Here is a 21,595-nt window from a genome sequence, read left to right on the forward strand (position 1 = left end):
GCTAGTCCATTTATAAAACTGCCCCAAATTATTGATTTTTGACTGGGTTCAACTGCGCAACTGCGGTGTTTCTACAACTGGTGTGCAATCTCTATGGGTGTTTCATTCAAAGGCAAGTTGACAGAATGAAAGGCTAGAATAGAACTAAGTATTTAATTTATTGCGTGAAATACTAGTAATTATTTGTTTACTGTACGCACAAGTATTAATTTCGGAAAAGCGTAAGATTTTGTGTTATAAGTTTTCAAGTTTTATACAAAAATGGGCAATACGCAAACTAGTGAAAAACCCTACAAAACCGGAAAATCGCCTGCAAAGGGGAAACATTTCATAAGAAATCTAAACAGAAAAAGTTCTGGGAAGGAAAGCAAGAAACATGGGCGTAAAAAGAGCGCCGGCAAGCGAGAGGCCGCCGATAGAGAACTCGATAAAACATCAGAATCTGATAACAATGAAGCTATTGAGGCGTCGGGTAACGATACGGTCGAGTGCGTGTTCAAAACATCGGGCCGGGGCGAGCGGGGCGCGGAACCAACGAGTGTGCAGTCGGAGGTAACGGTGACCAGGTGCGAGCCGCAGCGCCCGGAGCACCGGTCACCGACCCGCGACCAGTTGCCCGCCGCCGTCGCCGCCTCGCCCGCCGACCCATCCTCGTCCGACTCAGTGTTCACGGACCCCCTAACGCCGCTCGCCGTCGAGCTCAACCAGTGCTACTACTCCGCGGAGAGCGACAGCGCGCACGACGAACCTCCGCACTGCGTGACGCGCGCGCACAACGATGCGCCCGCGCATAGCGCGCCTCTGACGGCCAACGGCACCTGTCGTGCGCCAGTTGCCGAAATGCCACACGATGACACCTTTTCGCCGATCTCCAGTGATGCTATGGAAAAAGAAGTAAAAAGTGACGTATTCGATGACACTAGTGGCAGAGAGGAAAGGATCATGGGAGCGATAATATCGAACGCAAGAGACGATTCCTTAGATCGAAAGGACCATGAGTGCAACCACGACTTTCTGGACAACCGGCTAAAGCAGTGTCCGGGGCAGACTTCGTTCACTATCTCCAGACATCGGAAAGTTGAACTGCCACCTGTTGCTGCCGAGAGCTCTCTCAATATACTAGACAATGGTAAATATCTACTTTAAAATTCCCTCTCAGAATAATGAATTCCCTATAATAATTCTTATACTAGGTAGGTACCTACTTGTGAAGTTCTATTTTATAGCGTTATTTAAGTAGTCTAAAATATAATATCACAATCCATCTTATTTTTATCTTAAAGTAGGTAAGTAAGTTCCTACCTACCTACTATGTCAATCAAAACAGGTTTATCATAACATAATACTTTCATCTTATGTGATAGTGAATATTTATCTATGTATTTATCATTCTAAAATAGCTTGATTTCTACAGTTTTCTAGTAAACTGTACTAAATTTTAACTAAGCTATTGTTATAAATATCGACCAACTACGTACATCAGTTACAGATACATGTTCATTTATCTGTATTGTGACCTACCGCTAAAGTATACGTAAACCCGTTAGAGAGATTAACCATTTAATCCGCAGACTGCGTGGTAGAGTCGCTAAAGTGCGAAAAATTGTTTCGTTACTCAGATTAACTATAGTTAAGAAATGTTGAGATTCCCTAGGTGAAGCAGCTGTCTAACGACCAAGCATTCGTTAGATTCAAGATAAATTGGGGTTTTAGGGGCTTTTTACTTTTTAGGGTGGCCAGTGTGGTAGATTATGACCAAAACCCTTCTCATTCTGTGCCCTGTAGTGAGCCGGCGATGGGATGATCATGATGATGATGACGAGGGGCTTTACGCTGGAGGAAACCATTGATAAAATAAGGTCGAGCGAGGCCCAAAACTAAATTTAAGCACTCCATCTCACACTGACTTTCCGTTTTACCCCGAGAGTATTTATTGTAAAGGGCGAAGCCAGAAGCTTATGAAAGAGGTCGTGAATGAAGCAAGCCTACAAATCTGAGTGGAGCAAAGTGGGATCCGTAACGAAACGAAGGTCGAGTAGGTGAAGCTAAATGAAGGGATAAGGGAGCTACTAGCTAGCCTTCTGGCGTAACCCATTTACAAAAGTTGACACCCTTGGGCCTCTCACTAACAAATGAGTCGGGTTTACTCACTATTATTTTCTTTTTACATAGAGCCTATAAATTATATAAATATACCCAAAATAACGGTAAAGTACCTATTGAATCGTCTGCTACTGCTAGAAACTCAAAACTGATGCCGATGTATTATTTATTGTCCTATCGCTTAAAAGACCAAACGTTAGGAATATTGTACCAATTTAAAACCATATTCCAGAGAACGACCGTCGCCACTCCAGTGTTAGTGATGTGCCCGTGTCTGAATCGAACGTACTCCGCAAAGTTGCATCACTTACTCTCGACAAGCACACGGAGTCGAGAGTGGTGCGCCCAAAGTTTGTACCCGAGAAGTTGGATTTCCAACTGTATGAAAAATTTGAAGGTTTGTAAATTAACTTTGTTCTTACTAGTCTAAGAGCCCGTAGCAAATTTTAAGGAGGTGCTTGAAAAAAGTTCGAAAGTAAGATTAAACTTGTTCGTTATCAGAGTTCCTATATTACGGTAAACTAGACTTCCAGGTGGCCAGGTTGTCTGCAATGAGTATATTTTACGGGATTTGTCCCAACAGTAACTGTACATAGGCAAGTATTTAAAAAGTTTCAATTCAATCGAATGAACGATGGGCTTTTTGCTACAGCATGGGAAACGGACTTTATAGTGTAGAATATTGTACACTCGAAACTAAGAAACGGACAAACATTCCTTAATTTTTATATCTTTAGCTACTGATAATATAAAGGGGATTTGTTTGTTTGTTTGTAATCGATAAACTCTGAAACTACTGAACCAATTTTAATAATTCTTTCACCATAAGAACGCTATTGTATCCAGAAGTAACATAGGCTATAAACTACATACGTACCACGAACAAAGTCGAGAGCAAATACTAGTATCAAATATTTCCTTATTAGCCATATATGCTTCTAAAGTGTAATAAGAAAGTAAAAATTAATATCCGTAATCCGTAACCGTAATCCATAAGGTAAGTATATAATGACTTGATGAATAATAATTCTACGGTTTTATTATGTTAATATGGATAGACTACGTTACTATTTATGCGTACATACATTAATATGGTTAATAAGAGGTGTAACCATTAAATCTGTTGTTTTTAGGGTTCCGTATCTCAAAAGAAAAAGGAACCCTAATAGGATTACTTTGTTGTCAGTGTGTCTGTCCGTCCCCGTTTCCATTAAAAATGAAATAATTTCGTTTCTCCATATTATTTATCTAATTTTAGTAAGTAGTGAGACTGAGTTTGTTGTGGGCTCTTCTCAGACCTGGGCGCGTTTGGAACCCTCGTAGCTTTAGTTTTAAGTTTGCGTTATAATTATCACCACTATATCTTACAAATCTAATACCATACCAGACCATCAATAAGCGTAATTTATTACCTATTTTGAATAAATCATTTGACTTTGACTAAGTATTTGTTGTACAAGTACAGGATATAACTGAAATTAGACACTTTCCTAATATGAAGCCGATTTTGACTTATAGCGTCGAATTCAAACTCCACTTTATAGCCCCCGATTTCTTATGATAGCCCCCACTGAAATAAAGCTTTTTTATATTTTTTTATGCAATGTTAAGCTGAAGGCCATCAGTTTACATAAATTATCTTTAAATTTGAAGTAATTACGTTCAGTAATTTAGAAGTTATAAGGCTGTATAACAGACGGACAGACGGACAAGTGCAACTCGGTGATCTCGCTTCGCTCGGTCAACTAGGTATATCAAGTGGGGATCATATGAAAGGACTTCACTTATACATTCTAAAACAGATTTTTATTTATGCAGTTTTTAAATAAAATTAGATGCTCGTAGCTAGGTATTTAAATGGCGCTTGCAGAAGACACTATAAACTTTGTCTACTTATATTAAGAATATAGAGATACATAAAACTTAATTTGTGAGTTTTGTATGTAGGGGTAATCTCCGGAACTAATGATAGGTACCTTCGAGTATGAAATTTTTTTCGCTGAGTAGCTAAGTAGATAGCCACATTACGTAATAACTAATAGATATCCTCAAGTGCAATAAACTGAGAATAAAATATTGTTGCAAAAATGCAGTTTTTGTAGGTCAGGCAGACGAAGTCGCAGGCAAAAGCTAATGATGAATACAAAGATAAAATGCTTATCTACTTATCTTTAATTACCTAATCTAGGCAGGTAGCGTTAATGGGTAGTCTTTATCAAAACCAAATCATTTCGCTTCGTAGTGAATACGTGACCAAATAAGTTACTTGATCCCCCGATCTCGGTGTTACAATAAAATTATAATGCAGCTCTCAAGCAACAGAGTCAACTTTGCTACCTCCTTTTCACAGTACAACTATGTTCAGTTATTGTGTAACAATAGGCCCACGAAAAAACGTATTATAGATATTGTGACCATCCTAGGCCTCCATACTGATGATAAAGCGCGGTTTGCGGCTGAAACAATTTATACATCTAATAAAGATAAACCGAAACAATTGCCAATAAATAAAAGTGCTTATGTGTTATGTGTGATCAAAAAGTTGAATTTCAAAACTAATGAAACAAAGTGTTGGTCAAAATTGTTTATAACTGTTTACGGAGAATACCTAAATATGGAGGTTGTATGGGATTTAAGAACACGAACTATGACAATCGTAAGACGTAGCGAAGAAACGAGCAAAACTGGGTGGAGAATACATTTTTTTAAAATAAAATATGTATTTCGGATACGTAACCATCGTAAGTTATCTATCTAAATATATAAAAGGAAAGGGTGACTGACTGATTGACTGACTGACTGAATGACTGACTGACTGACTGACTGACTGATCTATAACGCACAGCTCTAACTACTGGATGGATCGGGCTGAAAATTGGCATGTAACTAGCTATTATGACGTGGACATCTAGAAAGAAATTGCGCCTGCAGATAGCTATTCTGACATACGTATCCGCTAAGGATTTTTAAAAATTGAACCCGTAAAGGGGTAAAATAAAGGCATCCGGTAAGAAAGGATTTTTAAAAATCGAACCCCTAAAGGGGTAAAATAAAGCGGTTTGAAATTTGTGTAGTCCACGCGAACAAAGTCGCGGCGCTTCGCTAATAATTTATAAAGTCCGGCATTCATTGCCGCATTATAATTTACTATGCGACGTATCTATCTACGTGATAATGCTACTATCTACGTACTACGTCGCTAACTATGGGCCTCATAAGAAAGCTCAGAGTCAGATGCCGATGGAGAGAGCTATGCTTGGAGTTTCTCTACGTGATCAAATCAGAAATGAGGAGATCCGTAGAAGAACCAACATAGGTCAACAGGTTGCAAAGCTGAAGTGGCAATGGGCAGGGCACATAGTTGTAGTTTGTAAAACTGTTAAAGAAGGTTTTGTATTAATTTATGTGTCACACTGGCTGTCTATTTTATTCTAATTCTTTTTAAAAATTGGAATGTCACTCTAACATGTCCTATAATAAAAATATGTTTTCTCAAAGTATATTATTTATTTAATTGAATTTTATCGATCCTAAAACGGACTCTAATATGGTAGCAGATCGAAAATAAATTCAAGAATTATTTTAGAGCAGAGACAAGCTATAATTTCTATTTTCTTTAAAAATTCTAACAAGATTTATCAAAATGTCGTCTTCATGGAATTCATCCACGAGCTTCAAAATTGATATTGGTCGTTTAGAAGGAAAGGAAAATTGGACAACATGGCGCTGCAAGGTACTGTTAATGCTAAGAGGTACTGCTGGATGCTTAGATGCGATAAATGGCAATCTAAACAAACCAAAGGAACCGGATAGCACAGCATCAGCAGAAGTTTTTGATTCTTATCAAAAAGCTCTGAGAACATACAATGAGATAAACAATACTGCAATGTTCATTTTAATGGCTAATATGTCAGATGCTACTCTACAAAAAGTGATGAGATTCACAAATGCTAAACAGGTTTGGGAAGAATTGCACACTCTGTTTGATGGTACATCTGAAGATAAAAGCTATACACTATGCTACAGTTTCTTCGGCTATCGTAAAGATCCTTCTCATGACATGTCAATGCATATATCTAAATTGAAAAATATATGGCATGAATTGAAAGTAGAACTACAAAAATCTGAAAAAGATGTTCTTCAAGATAAAGAAAAATATGACCTTCCAGAGATTTTACTCATCTGCAAGATCTTAGAAACTTTACCTGATGACAGCTATTTTCCATTTAAATCTAGTTGGATGCTTATGTCTAAAAAGGATCGTAATATTGATAATTTGACAGCTCAAATTTGCGCTTATGAACGATCGCTTACAAATAAAGAAGAAAATACTGAAGCACTAGTTGTACATAGTAAAATGAATAAAAAGAAGAAATGTGGTTATTGCGGCCTTACTGGACACAAAGTCAAAAGCTGTTATAAGTGGATATCGGATGGTAAACCTCCTAAGCCACAAAAACCATCAACAAGTAAAGCTAAAGATGCCAACTTTACACTTTCACTACTGCAGATTGAAACGAATGAAACAGTTAATGTAATTGAAAGAGATGATGAGAATTGGTATGTTGACAATGGTGCAACTAGTCATGTCTCTTGTTGCAATGACATATTTTCTACATTTCAATATTTTACTAAAAACCAATCGGTTACAACTGCAAATGGCGCTAAAATACAAGCTATCGGTAAAGGTACAGTTGATATAATAGCAGACGTTCATGGACAGCAAGAATATATAAGGCTTTGTGACGTATGGTATGTACCTGAAATAAAAAGAAATTTATTTTCTGTTCTTGCCGCACAAGACAAACTAGAGGACAGTGTCTTTATATCTGAAAGAGAATCGTGTATGTTGAAAGTAAAAGGAAAAATTAATTTAATTGGAAAACGCGTTAAAAATGGAGGTCTGTATAAGTTAAATATACAAGCAATTAAAAGACAAACTCCTGAATTGAACACTGTATCTAATGATAATATCCTACAACTGTATCACGAACGATTTTGTCACCAGAATAAAAGACATGTTAAACTTTTGTTAGAAAAGGAACTTGGTATCAAAGTAAAACTCGATTCTCAATTATGCACAGGATGTGTCTATGGTAAAACACACAGATGTAAATTTGGAACAAGAGAAAGAGCTAAAGTACCAGGAGAGATTATACATACTGATGTGTGTGGTCCGTTCCCAAATTCTTTCAGTAAATTTCGCTATTTTGTACTTTTTAAAGATGATTACAGCAAGTATCGTCAAATTTATTTTATCAAAAACAAGTTTGAAGTTAAAGATAAGCTTGTACAGATGATTAATGAAACAAAGACTGCTGGTCATGTAATAAAAACAATTCTCAGCGATAATGGTGGAGAATTTCATAACGAGGCTGTAGAAAATATTTTAAAGTCTCATGGTATTCAGCAAAGATTGATAATGCCATATACACCAGAGCAAAATGGGTGTTGTGAAAGAGATAACAGAACTTTAGTTGAGGCTGCTCGTACTATGATGCATGCTCATGAAGAACTTCCACTTGCTTGTTGGTCAGAGCTTGTCAACACTGCTGCTTATGTTCTGAACAGAACTGGACCGACTTCTACAGAAGGTAAATCACCATTTGAGTTATGGTTTGGACAAAAACCATCCATTAAACATTTAAGGATAATTGGTAGTGAATGTTACGCTCACGTTCCAAAACAAAAGCGAACAAAACTCTCCAAGAAAGCCGATAAATGTATTCTCATTGGTTATGATGGTAATGATGGTTACAGATTATTGGGCTGTGATAATAACGGCAATGTTAAATTAATCAGATCGAGGGATGTAACATTTAATGAGTCGATTATTAGATCAATTGGATTAGATTCAGATGCAACTGAAGCAGATGAACAAAGTATAGAAATTCACTTCCCTAAGACTAATGAAAATCATCCAATGTTCGATGCAAGGGAGGATGTATTACAAGATGATGCTGTTTCTAGTATGCCTCAAACATTGAATGCTCCAGATTCAAGCTCACATGAAGTAATTCCCACTTCGTCGACTAATGGAAATGAAATCATCAGTCAAAATGAAGACGAGTCTAATGAATCATATGTTACTCCTAATTCCTCTGATTCTGAGGATGAAGAAATTCCTGAAACAAGAACTCTTCGAGATAGATCTATACTAAGACCACCAGTGCGATTCGATGACTATTTTATATCTACTGTTGTAAATGATTTAGGCGAACCTGAAACATATAAACAAGCTATAAATAGTTCTGAAAAAGCTGAATGGTTGAAAGCTATGGAAAGTGAGCTAAATTCTCTGAAAGAGAATAAAACTTGGATACTTGTGGATAAACCGAAAGACAGAAAGCTTATTTCTTGTAAATGGATCTATAAAAAGAAGACCAATGCTGATGGAAGCCTCGACAAATATAAAGCTAGACTTGTAGCAAGAGGTTATACTCAGGAGAAGGGAATTGATTATGAGGAAACATTTAGCCCTGTTGCTAGAATGTCAACTATTAGGTCAATTTTAAGCATCGCTGCAAACGAAGGACTATCTCTCTTACAGTTTGATGTAACAACTGCCTTTTTGAATGGTTTATTAGAAGAAGATATCTATATGAAACAACCAGAAGGCTATAGTGATGGCACAAATAAAGTCTGTAAATTGAAGAGAAGTCTATACGGGCTTAAACAGGCTCCCAGATGTTGGAACAAATGTATTGTCGACTATCTGAAAAATATTGGCTTTAAACAATGTGACACAGATCCATGTTTGTTTATTAGAAATCGACGAGGCAATAAAATTATTCTAGCGCTCTATGTTGATGATGGACTTGTTGCATCAACAAATCAGAAAGATTCTGAGAAGTTTATAGCTGAATTGAGAAGTAGGTTCAAGATAACCACTAAACCAGCTAATTACTTTCTTGGTTTAGAACTTTCTAGTGATAAACATGGTGGAATTGTAGTTTCACAAAAGCATTATGCTCAAAAGCTACTAGAACGCTTTGGGATGAGTGACTGTAAAGCAGTCAATACTCCAATTATTAAAGAAGCTCATACAGATTCTGAAAAGGAGAATGATGTTAAGTTTCCTTATAGAGAAGCTGTTGGTGCATTAGCATACTTGATGACAGCAAGCAGACCAGATATATCGTACGCTGTAAGTTTTGTATCCAGGTCACTTGCTAATCCCACTACAGAAGACGTACAAAAGGTCAAGCGCATTTTTCGTTACATCAAAGGAACAATAGATTTTGGAATTGTATATAAGAAAGATTACAAGTCTGGAATCTTAGAATGTTATAGTGACGCAGATCACGGTGGAGATCCAAACACAGGACGCTCTACATCTGGAATTCTGTGTATGTATGCTGGAGGAGTAATTGCTTGGGCAAGTCGGAAGCAAACATCAGTAGCAATTTCGAGTACTGAAGCGGAGCTCGTAGCAGCTAGTGAAGCAGCTCGTGAAATTGTATGGCTTAAGAGACTGTTTAATGAAGTTACCAAATTAAAAGAAATTCCCAAGCTGCAAATTGATAATGATGCAGCTATAAAAATTTCTCAAAATCCAGAGCTTCATCGACGTACGAAACATATTGCTTTAAGACATTTTTATGTCAGAGAATTAGTTTCAGAAAATGATCTTGAAGTCAAATATGTTCCCACAGAATATCAATGTGCAGATATTCTAACTAAGCCTATCCATAAGCCTAGACTTATGTTTATTTGTAAGTTAATCGGCTTGGTGACATAAATTTCTCAAAACGGGAGGATGTTAAAGAAGGTTTTGTATTAATTTATGTGTCACACTGGCTGTCTATTTTATTCTAATTCTTTTTAAAAATTGGAATGTCACTCTAACATGTCCTATAATAAAAATATGTTTTCTCAAAGTATATTATTTATTTAATTGAATTTTATCGATCCTAAAACGGACTCTAATAGGTAGGTATAATTATAATTTACTATGCGACGTATCTATCTACGTGATAATGCTACTATCTACGTACTACGTCGCTAACTATGGGCCTCATAAGAAAGCTCAGAGTCAGATGCCGATGGAGAGAGCTATGCTTGGAGTTTCTCTACGTGATCAAATCAGAAATGAGGAGATCCGTAGAAGAACCAACATAGGTCAACAGGTTGCAAAGCTGAAGTGGCAATGGGCAGGGCACATAGTTGTAGTTTGTAAAACCGATAGACGTTGGGGCCTCAAGGTTCTGGAATGGCGACCTCGCACCAGAAGACGCATCGTCGGAAGACCCACCACTAGGTGGACGGACGACATCAGACGAGTCGCAGGGGGCCGCTGGATTCAGCGCAAGACCGTGGCATGTGGAAGTTACCTACAAGAGACCTATGTCCAGCAGTGGATGTCTATCGGTTGATGATGATGATGATGACATTTACGTGTACCTACCTATCTGGATAGGTACTAATAATATTGTACTAAGTTGTAGGACAAAGTAGCAAACACGACACATTTACAAAAATCAAGAATAGTGGGTAGTAGAACAATATAGGTGGGTTACCTATCTTATTTGTTTAACTGTTTTCATTAGATCCAATTACAAAAGTGCAACTTCCGTCCTTTGAGATTTGAAAAAAAATTATACTTGAAAATAATATCAGGGTTGGCCTTGTTTTAATTTTAATGATGTTTTTTATTGAACCGTGTTTGATACAAAAAACCGGCCAAGTGCGAGTCAGGCTCGCGCACCGAGGGTTCCGTAATACAGTCGTATTTTTTCGACATTTTGTACGATAATTCAAAAACTATGATGCATAAAAATAAATAAAAATCTGTTTTAGAATGCTCAGGTGAAGACCTTTCATATGATATCCCACTTGTAGTTATCTTACTTCGAAAATTGAAAATACTAATTATTAGTTTATGACCACAACAACAACAAGTTTAGGTCAACGGGAAGTAGTTGTTAGTGTTGTTACCCTCTAGGTTTCTTGACAGACCGACAGACAGACAGACTGTGAGACTGACAGACAGACAACAAAGTGATCCTATAAGGGTTCCGTTTTTCCTTTTGAGGTACGGAACCCTAAAAATGACAAAAAATATACCGTTGCTTCCTTATCTCGAAGTTTGCAAAGCGAAAAATTTAAAATAGAGCTGATAGATGTTTTACAGCAAAAATAAAACGAACGCACAGTTTTTTCGAAATCTGCAATTTAAAATCCTTTGCAAAAAAATGCCTTTGCAAAGTTTTGCGGTCTAAATAAAAGTGATTTGTTTTCTAAAATAAATTGAGATGTCCCCTTTGTTCTTGTTTGAATATTCTAAGATGATTAAGCCTTTGTCTGAGTGTGGCCTCTTTGTTCTCCAACAGCGCCCCCCTGTCAAAGTAATTCAAGTGCCAAAAGATCCTTGTCGTAGGCATAGAGCCAAGAGCTGTGGCATAGAGTAAAGTTGAATAGTCTAAGGTCGTATCGTAAGATTCGTAAGCAGTGCTTTCGGTGGTGCTTTGATTTGACATTTAAATTCGAAAAAGTCACAAACTTCGGTGGAGTATTTTTTAATTTGTAATTTTTCTTATTTTGTGATAAAACCACTACTAAGTTACGAATTATGCGACAGGTATAATACGGTCTATTCATTCTTATTAAAATCAGTATAATAATTTAATCTATTTACAATGGAGAGTTCTGTTAACTCGTAACTTTCTTGTTATCGTTATTTAATAATTTACAAGTTACTAGCCGGAATTTTTAAGTTAAGTACCTATATCATCTGATGTAAGTACTGATTGTTTTAACTTTCAGGGCAGATGCTTCTCAACTGGTTTCTTTCATCAATATCAGAAGATAGTCACTTAAAACATTCTCTAAGTTGTCAAGATTTAAAAACACTTGGAGTTCAATATTGCACTCACCTCCTGGCAGCTGGCGTGCTACAGCAGATTTCTGATAAGGATGCACCCACAGAGAACATTTTTAAGGTAACAACAGTAAAAGTTCATTAAATAACCTTGAGCGAATTGAAACAAGAACATCCTATAAGGCTATTGCACTATTATAGGTTAAAATAGGGCATCTGTTTCTAAAATATATACTTACATAGTAATTATTTTAATCAAGTATTAATAAATTTAATTATTTTAATCAAGTATTAATAAATTAGCACTGTATTATAGTTAGTGAACATTCGAAAATATTTCTACAATAAATACCTTGTTTTTATTAAAAAGTAGATGGGTTAGGACCAAATTTTCGACTGATGTAGTCCAACATATAATTGTGATCAAAATTAGAAACATATAGATAAATGAGAATAGTTTTCGATATAAAGTAACAAAGTACAACATATTATGGCCGCACAAATATTACTAATCCATACTAATATTATAAATGCGAAAGTGTAGTGAGCCGGTAATGGGTTGATCATAATGATGATAGAAATACTTAACAAGAAGAAAACTGGCATTATTCATTTGAATACTAAGCTCACTTGACTATAAGTAGAGATAGGATTATAAAGCTCTACTTGTTGTATTCATAATGGTATGAATACAATAAGTAGACAAACTTCAGAACAACATATGCGCCATGATAAAAAGAATATGTCCCAATGTTAAAGTATGTGTTTGGGTTAGGATAGGCCTATGATGGTGGAACCAGACGTAATAATCAAGGTTCAATACACTGCCGGTAAACCATGTGGCATTTGTGGTTTGTGGACCATAACATATTTGTGACTTTTAAAAGAAAAATTACAGTATATCTACACATTATCTAATAAATAGTTTCAGTAAAGCTCTAAAATAATATGTTTAATGTTGATATTTATAATTGCTTTATTTTAGCCTAACCTAATGTATTATTGGTCTCACATGGAGTTGCCAGCCTCCCAACCTGTTACCCCGGGAAAAATTGATAGATCTACATGGCCCCCTGAGAGAGATGCTTTACTAACAAAGCAAAACCAAGATGTTGATGTTTTTAATAAAGAGTATGAATTCACTGAGGAGATAAGTGATCTAGTTAAAGCTAAAATTGTAATATCAGACCTCAAAAGAAAACTATTACAACTAGAAACTCAATTAGAAAATATCAAGACCAGCGCTCAATTCAGTTTAAAGAATAAAAAATTCCAAAATTCGTTAATAACTTCACAAGAAAGATTATCACATAATAACAAAAATGATTTAGTTAGTAAAGAGGTCCAAACATGCAATGGGAATGAAATAAATAGGCTGGCTCATACACCTGTGATACATACATCTAAGGATGATCCCCATGTAAGAACAAATGTAAATATGGATACAACAATAGGAATAAGTAGATTAGATCACAAATATGAATTAGATGATAAAGATATTGAAGGGAAACCTGAATATAGATCTGAAAAAGTAGAAAATTATTGTAAATTAAACAAAAGTCGAGATTATAATAAGTCATATTGGAAAGATGATATAGAGGATAACATTCCCAATGATAATAAAATAAAAAGTAACAGAGGAACAGAAATCTTATGTATGAATCTTAAAAATTATGATCAACATATGAAATATTCAGATGAATTAAATATTGAATGTGAAAGCTCATCGGAGTCTTTTTTAAGCACAACAACCGAGCTATTGAGTGACAAAAGTAACAAATCCATGGATATATTTGGACAAGATAAAGATGTAAAAAATATTACAAATTCAATTATTTCTTCAACTTCTGCTCAAGTCCTTTTCACGAAAAATGATATAAAACCGATTGCTGCTGCAACAAGTCAATCTTCATCAGAATTACCAACTTCTCAATTAGTTTCCCAAGTGGATACTTCTTTGAAATTGTCAGAAGTAGAATCAAGTTTACCTAAATCGAGTAGTAATCAACTCTCAGAACATGAAGCAGGTCAGCCCCCACCACCACTGCCCGGTATGTCTCCATCGCCACCTCCTATGCCTGGAACAAATAAAACTCCAAGTCCTATTTCACCAATCAAAAAAGAAATTTCAACACAAGATTTTGAATCATCAACATCGAAAAACTCTACCACATCTAAAATAGAATCGCCATCTTCAATAAAACAAACACAAATCAATTCTAAGGCAGATGTGGTTTTAATACAAAAATCTACTGTGGGGCCATCAGTAGATGAGGAACATCCTCAACCTTCATTGCTCTCCCCTCTATCCCCACCCATGCTGGACATGGATCCTTCAGCACCCTCAATGCTAGACATGGGTGCTCCACAAACCTCAATACTAGGTACGGCACCCCCACCACCTCCAATGCTGGGTATGGACCCTTTACCTCCTCCACTACCAGGTGTGGCTCCTCCACCACCCCCAATGCCAGGAATGGGCCCCCCGCCACCCCCACCAATGCCAGGAATGGGTCCGCCACCACCACCAATGCCAGGAATGGGTCCTCCACCTCCCCCAATGTCAGGAATGGGCCCTCCACCTCCTCCTTTGCCAGGACTGGGCCCTCCACCTCCTCCAATGCCAGGAATGGGTCCTACACCACCTCCGATGCCAGGAATGGGTCCTCCACCACCACCCCCAATGTCTGGGACAGGACCGCCTCCACCACCTATGGCGGGACTAGGACCGCCTCCTCCCCCGATACCTGGCGTCCCTGCCCCACCACCGATAGCAGCTAGCCATACTGGACCTGCACCTTTTCCAGCTCCTCCCATTGGAGGGTGGAATATGCAAAGAGCCAGTAAGTAGAAACCACTGAAGTTGACATTTTATCATATTTAAATGTTATCTTTAAAGACAATTTTATTTTATTTTAGCTCTGCGGAAACCTCCGATAAAACCAACGGCGCCTATGAGACCTCTGTACTGGACTCGAATTTTAGCAGTACCGTCGCCACTAACTTGTCAGGGTGAAGCAGAATCGTCAAGTTTTAAACCATTGTGGCTAGAAATCGAAGAAGCCAGGATAGACAACATCGAGGAATTCACAGATCTGTTCTCGCGACAAGTTGTCAAAGCCCCGCCTAAGAAAAAAGTCGAAGTGAAAACTAAAATCCAACCAATAAAAATTTTAGATAGCAAAAGATCTCAAAATGTCGGTATACTCGCCCAAAGTTTACATGTGGAGTTTTCGGAGATCGAAAATGCAATATACAATTTCGATACGTCAGTTGTCGGTTTAGAAGCCTTGCAACAAATTTATGAATTGGTACGAAATTATTTAATTATAAAAACACATAACCCTCCTGTGGGCTTCGCCGCAGTCGGGTAAAAAAATAGCCTTGATTGCATATCTGCCCAGATAGGACAGTGAAATACGTAGTAGGTTTGGAAAAATGCACCATTTTGGTTAAGAACAATTATTACGCTTTTTGCATCGCGATTGCTCTGTTGTTCTGTGACCTAAAGACAGGTATTTAATCAAAGCATTTTAAAAATTCAAAACACAAAATCAAAACTATATAAAATAATCATAACACAACATAAATACCTCTTACAGAGAGCTACTCCTGAAGAATTAATGCTCATAAAGGAACATTTAGGTAACAAACCCGACATACCATTGGATAAGCCAGAAGCTTTTTTACATGATCTCTCTGGAATACATCATTTTGCTGAGAGGATATCCTGTTTTACATTCCAGGCAGAATTTGATGATGCTGTAAATACAATAATGCACAAATTGGATAACTTGAAACATACTTGTGAGGTAATTTTTTTTAATGGTTGATGGAGCTTTTTCAAGGGTTGTTGCAATAATAAACTAATTACTGATAAAATGAATAGATTTTCAATAAAGAATGGAACTTAAGCACTTTTCCTTAGCGACTTTTCCCTACTACCCATTTTAGGGTTTCATAGATTGGTAGCCTGGTCCAATAAGAAAATATACACTATCTAAAAATTAAGAAGCACTGTTTCGGTACAAACATGGTGCTCACCTTAAAATAATGTAGGTCTTATATGTAGAAGAAACACATGTTGTAGAAATACATACAAATTGAACTTTTATGTAAAGTAGGTACTTTACAATATAATATTATGAAATAAGACTAATGTGTCAATTTAAGCCTATGTAATAGTGTTGATTTAACTCATATTTTCATGATTTTACCAATAGTGAAGAATTTTGTGAAGAATGTGTCTATTTGTCCGAGATAAGATTTCTATACAAATCTTTAATAACTCTACAAGAGTCATCAGTGAGAAATTGGAGTTTATCATGTCAGCTAGTTGTACAATAAGAATATATTTTGTTGTAGTTCCTCATGACCAATGAATCTCTGAAGCAATTATTTTCTATTATTTTGGCGATTGGCAACTATATGAATGGCGGGAATGGACAAAGAGGACAAGCCGACGGTTTCGGGCTGGAGATACTTTCTAAACTAAAAGATGTTAAGGTAAATAGTGACATTCTCTGAATTTTTTTGTGCACTCGTAAGAGTGAGCAAGACAGAGAATAAGATTTTATATCGTCATCATCAATAACAACCGATAGACGTCCACTGCTGGACATCTCTTGTAGAGGCTTCCACACGCCACGGTCTTGTGCCGCCTGAATCCAGCGGCTCCCTGCGAATCGCCCGATGTCATCCGTTCACCTAGCGAGGGCTGCCACCTGACCAACGCTGCGCTTTCCGGTGCGAGGTCGCTGTTCTATCAACGTATACCCATGCAATTATCACGTCAATCCTTGTTCCGTTGTGACGTGATTGACGGACAAATCAACAACAAATAAATCTGTAGGTATGATAGAAGTTAGAACGTGCAGCATGCGATAATATGCACCGCCCGCTCATCCTCTGCTTAACATGCAAGAAATGCTCATCCTCTGCTTAACACACAAGGAAAACACAAATTTTGAAAACACTTAAGAATTTTCGTTTTTGTCGTGTGTTCAACGACACCTTCCAGATTTAAAAAAACTATTATTACAATGTTATCTGTGGTGGTTGATAACATCCTTCCCAACGACAAGAAAAACCCAAAAAAAAAACCCAGTAAAGATTCTTCTTTCCTGGGTTTCTTGTTCGCACTCAAACGTTGCCGTCCGTCGTACGTGAATGACAGCGTCGTTTCCGATTGCAGTCGAAGCAGTCAAATGTGACGCTGCTGCACTTCATCGTGCGCGCGTACATGCGCGCGAGCGGCGGCGCGCTGAGCGGCGCGTGCGCACTGCCCGTGCCCGAGCCCGGCGACGTGCTGCGCGCCGCCGCGCTCGACTTCGCGGACGTCGCCGCCAGTCTCGCGGCGCTCAGGACCAATCTCGACGGTGACTAATTTGACAAGTGTTTATAGAATTTCTAAATAGTCAACAATGGGGCCGATTTTCTTGTACACAATCTCTAAACTAAACTAAATTAACAGGTCTAAATCTAGTGCTATCCCATTTATAATGTTGCTTGCGGAAGTTACGTTTAGTTCAGAGATTGTGTACAAGAGAATCGGCCCCAATATGATGACCGTTACAATAATTTGATTGGTAGATTAAAATTAATTTCTATTACAGAGTGCCAAAAAAAAATGGTGAAAGTGCTTGATACTGATGCCTCACAAAAAGGTGATGAGAATGCAAGCGGCGAGTGTACAAAGAGACTTGACGTATTCAAAGATAAAATGACAACCTTCCTAAATGCAGCCGAAGAAAAACTTAAGACTGAGAATGAGAACATGTGTGAATGTCGAAATAAATTTATTGCAACTGTCAAGTTCTACCAGTATTCTCCAAAGAATGGCAAAATTGATGACTGTGAACCAAAGGAATTTTTCGCATTGTGGACATCATTTTGTACAGACTTTAAAGATATTTTTAAAAAGGAAGAACAGATTGCTATTAAAGAAAAGTGAGTAAACACTGTGTTCCAAACTCAAACAAATTCTATGTAGTCTTATTTTACGGGCAGTTAAGATAGGTCAATCCCAAAAACGCAAAATGTCATTATGGCGTTTTGCGATAGTAAAAAACCTCACGCAAAATACCAAAAAGATGCAAAAATGCAAAATGCCAAAATTGAAATAGTTTAAGCAAGGTATTCTTAAATTAAGGCATAAGGTACATTGGCAGAGCAGAGGCGTACCATCTTTCTTGCTAACAACTGAAACTTTAAAATCAACATCTTTATGTAGCTTTTTTGTTTCAGACTTAAGGAAACCAAAAAGCTTCAGTGTGAACGGAAAGCGAATACTCAACCTAAGAAAGAAGGTGGACTGAAAGCACGTCTACAAAAGTTATCCAGTGCCAGAAAATGAATTTTGCAATGTATTGACTTTGTAAAGTATTGTTTAAAGTGGGTGAAAATTGAAGTGTATAAGAATGCTCTTAAATATAAATTAAAAATATACATAGATTTTGTAAATGAATACTTGTTACATGCATTTTTATACAAAACATAACTTGCAGAACATCCCATTTCTTCGTAATTTTTAACTAATTATATCTGCATAGTACAAGCTTATTGATGTATCCCTATTTTTATTGTTTGTATTCATTCAGCTTTAAATTACACAAACTTTAATCCAGTATGGAAGTGAAAATTGATCTGGTGTTATAATAGCAAACTTTTAAATATGGATACTTGTCTAATAAAAAGGTTTCTATTGTTTTTAGGGTAAGATGGCTGTGTTAAATTAAATTTATGATGTTCAGCACAAAATCGCAAATGCTAATAAACATAATGAAACAAATTCTTAAATGAATAACAATGTGTAACAATTTGTTCAGCCTAAACTTTTACTTCATATACCTACAAGAAATATGTGCTAAATAAATATATAACTACTTTACTTACATAATATTATGTAAAGAGGGGCATTAAGCTATACATTACTATGTAAAACGAATATTAATTATTATAATTATTATGTTTATGTATATGTTTGTTTACAAAATACAGTCTACATCGAAAATGAAATCATTCCATAAAACACTCAGGTGTGTATTAGATTTAAGTTGTGTTAAAAATAATAATCACTCTTTACACATTGTGTAGTCTTTAATAATGTACCTGATCTATTGTTTAAATAAAACAGTTAATTTAAAATACATTATATTATGTCTTACAATTATAACTATAGAATGGTGCTTAAATTTAATTGTTTTTTGTAATATAAAATAGAAAGTAAAATAATACATTTTTTTTAACAGTATCATTTTTTTATAAATACTCTAAGCATTTTTCCTGCCAAATCTTTTTTAACTTCCTTTCTAGTTTTTTAGTACTTATCAAGGGACTATCTAATTTCAAAAGAGCAATTTTTAGTGCTTGCCACTGCATAAAACTTAAGTGAGTAGTGAGGGATGTGTCATGGGATTTGTTTCTAAATGCTTCTTCATTTTCTATGAAATATATTAATGAATCTCTGTCTCTTACATATTCAACTGCATGGTCCTGTCCTATTTTTGCAACTGGAGGAGTGGACTCTGCCCTCTCAGCAGGTAGTAAGCTCACCATCTTTTTGAAACTCTCTCTAGATATTGCCACACCTTCATCTTGATCTTTATTTAATACATTTTCAAACTGAACCTCATGTTTTGGCAATAATATTTGTATTTCTGGCTCATCATCGTCACTGTTTTCAGATTTCTTATTGACATCATTGACATACTTCAATATATTTTCACTCAAATCTCCTTCCTCATCTTCACCCATAATAGTATCAATATTAATATTGACTTTTTGAGCCCATTCCAATCTTCCAGTTTGACTTAGGTTTTTGAGATCAATCCATTCCTCTAAATCTACAGGCAACTCATATTCTTTTGGTAGAAAATCTAATCCTTGATAGGGCAGGTTTTTTAGGTAAGGATACAATTGGTTATACCAGTTACATGAATGTTGTAACAAAACTAACACCATAGACCATATTCTACAGAGTAATGCATAAGGCATTAGACACATCCAGTGACTCTCGCCAAGTTTGATTCTATTAAGGTAAAAAATAGCCGCCTGCTTAGAACAAACTGCAATTCTATACATTAACTTAGAAAATGTCATCAGTCTTACCAAAATAAACTGCAACATATGGCTTGTAGGCAGGTATAGTTCTGTTTCATTATTTTCGGGTAGCATATCAATGAAATTTTGTACATCCTTTGTCAATGGTAAAGACAAATATTTACGAAGAGCAGTATTAACTTTTTTAAAGTTTCTGTAGCCAATATCATTACGAAATTTTTTATCAAATTTATATAGAAATCGAGAAAATATCGCGCTTTCTTTATGCAGTGGTGACTGCTTAGACAATACGCGCATGATTGTGTTAAAACAACTTTTGAGTTCTTTTATACCTGTAAATAGAAAGATTTAATCAGAATCAAATTTACTCTGGTGAACGAAAAAAATTAAAAACAAGCCTATCATCTTAAAAGTTTCTGAGATCAAGACGATTAAAATTTGATTATTACTCACTAAATTTAATTTGGCTCGGTGATGTATTTATTGGTGGTGGTAGAACAGATTTGTCGTTCCACGGCTCTAACATATTTACAAATTGTTTATATTACAGTGAGCGAAAATTAATCCAAAACTTCGTACTGTATTTTTATAACCTCTAACCCAAGTAAATGTATTCTATGCTCTAACCGCTGACGACAAATTACGAAAAGTCAAAAGTTTGACCATAGAGTAGGACTATCGTAGATAAAATAATAGGTAGATGTAAGTACTGTGTAACCGCGTATGAGATAGCGATAGCACGACGTTACGATGAATAACACGACAAATTATTACCATTGTTTAGTAGTCAATATTAGTTATTATTAACCGATCAACAATAATTGTATTAAACGTTTTTTATGTGAAAACAAGTAAATAACTCATGAGAAATACAATTACGCCACGAATTCTCAAAGTTTGTTTTGCAACTTCTTGTATGTATTCTTGAAAAAAACCAGTTACACGATAAGGGACAAAAAATAGGTTAGCTGCGTCTCTGTTAATCACATTTAGTATTTTTATCTGTGCTCTCTTTTTAGTGTGAATGAGAAAACTAACGTTCCTGCATCTACCTTTATTACTCTATCTACGGGTCCATGGCGGTTACACAGTACTTCTATCTACCTTTATTACTCTATCTACGACTGATCTACGACCTTAGCCTTACAGCTCAGATTTTGTAAAACTAGTTTTACAGCTCTGGGTTCTGGCCCTTTTGATTAAAGCTCAGAGTGAGGGTCTGAGACACAGACCAAGTAATATTCGCTAACTCAGCGTCTAACACCACAGATAATATGTCCAGATTTGCAACTAGCGTGGCCCCCTCAGTCCCTCTCGCTCAAGCAGATTTTCTTACTTGTGAAATGTCATTCCTTCTACACTTTACGTTGTTTGTCAAATACTCACGTACAAATACATTTTGACAAACAAAAAAAAGTAGCCACGGTGATAAGAACAAAACAATCATTTTGTCACGTTCTAACAAGAGCTTAAATGCATTTAGCTATCTCGCTCTAACAGTAAGTGTCACAATAGGGCTACTTCTAACAGTCCTTATTCTGAGGTCTAACACCGAATGATAGCCACCGAGCTCATTTGACATTGGCTGGTTCTACATTGCTGCTTCACTGC

The 21,595-nt window shown here is 36.3% G+C and overlaps 3 protein-coding genes across 4 annotated transcripts in view; 2 read left to right on the forward strand and 1 right to left on the reverse strand.

Annotated features, from left to right (window-relative positions):
* LOC117984626 (leucine-rich repeat-containing protein 40-like) overlaps positions 1-21,595 on the forward strand; it is a 210,114-nt gene that overhangs the window by 170,595 nt on the left and 17,924 nt on the right. The window lies entirely within an intron of this gene.
* LOC117984620 (formin-2-like) lies at positions 111-19,167 on the forward strand. Of its 2 annotated transcripts, XM_034971238.2 has the most exons (10): positions 111-1,129; positions 2,336-2,500; positions 11,869-12,044; positions 12,909-14,766; positions 14,843-15,234; positions 15,526-15,735; positions 16,289-16,429; positions 17,118-17,301; positions 17,539-17,872; positions 18,170-19,167. In XM_034971238.2, the coding sequence occupies exons 1-10, from the start codon at positions 262-264 to the stop codon at positions 18,276-18,278; spliced, it is 4,437 nt and encodes a 1,478-aa protein (XP_034827129.1). In that variant the 5' UTR covers positions 111-261; the 3' UTR covers positions 18,279-19,167. The 2 variants fall into 2 exon arrangements, with proteins under 2 accessions (XP_034827129.1, XP_034827130.1); XM_034971239.2 differs by lacking the exons at positions 111-1,129; positions 2,336-2,500 and adding an exon at positions 4,308-4,844.
* On the reverse strand, positions 19,063-20,585 carry LOC117984627 (uncharacterized). The gene is made up of 2 exons (XM_034971246.2): positions 20,438-20,585; positions 19,063-20,316 (listed from the first exon to the last, which is right to left on the reverse strand). The coding sequence occupies exons 1-2, from the start codon at positions 20,508-20,510 to the stop codon at positions 19,184-19,186; spliced, it is 1,206 nt and encodes a 401-aa protein (XP_034827137.1). The 5' UTR covers positions 20,511-20,585; the 3' UTR covers positions 19,063-19,183.

This window comes from Maniola hyperantus, chromosome 8 (genome assembly GCF_902806685.2).
Source record: "Maniola hyperantus chromosome 8, iAphHyp1.2, whole genome shotgun sequence".
In the NCBI taxonomy this organism is placed as follows: domain Eukaryota; kingdom Metazoa; phylum Arthropoda; class Insecta; order Lepidoptera; family Nymphalidae; genus Maniola; species Maniola hyperantus.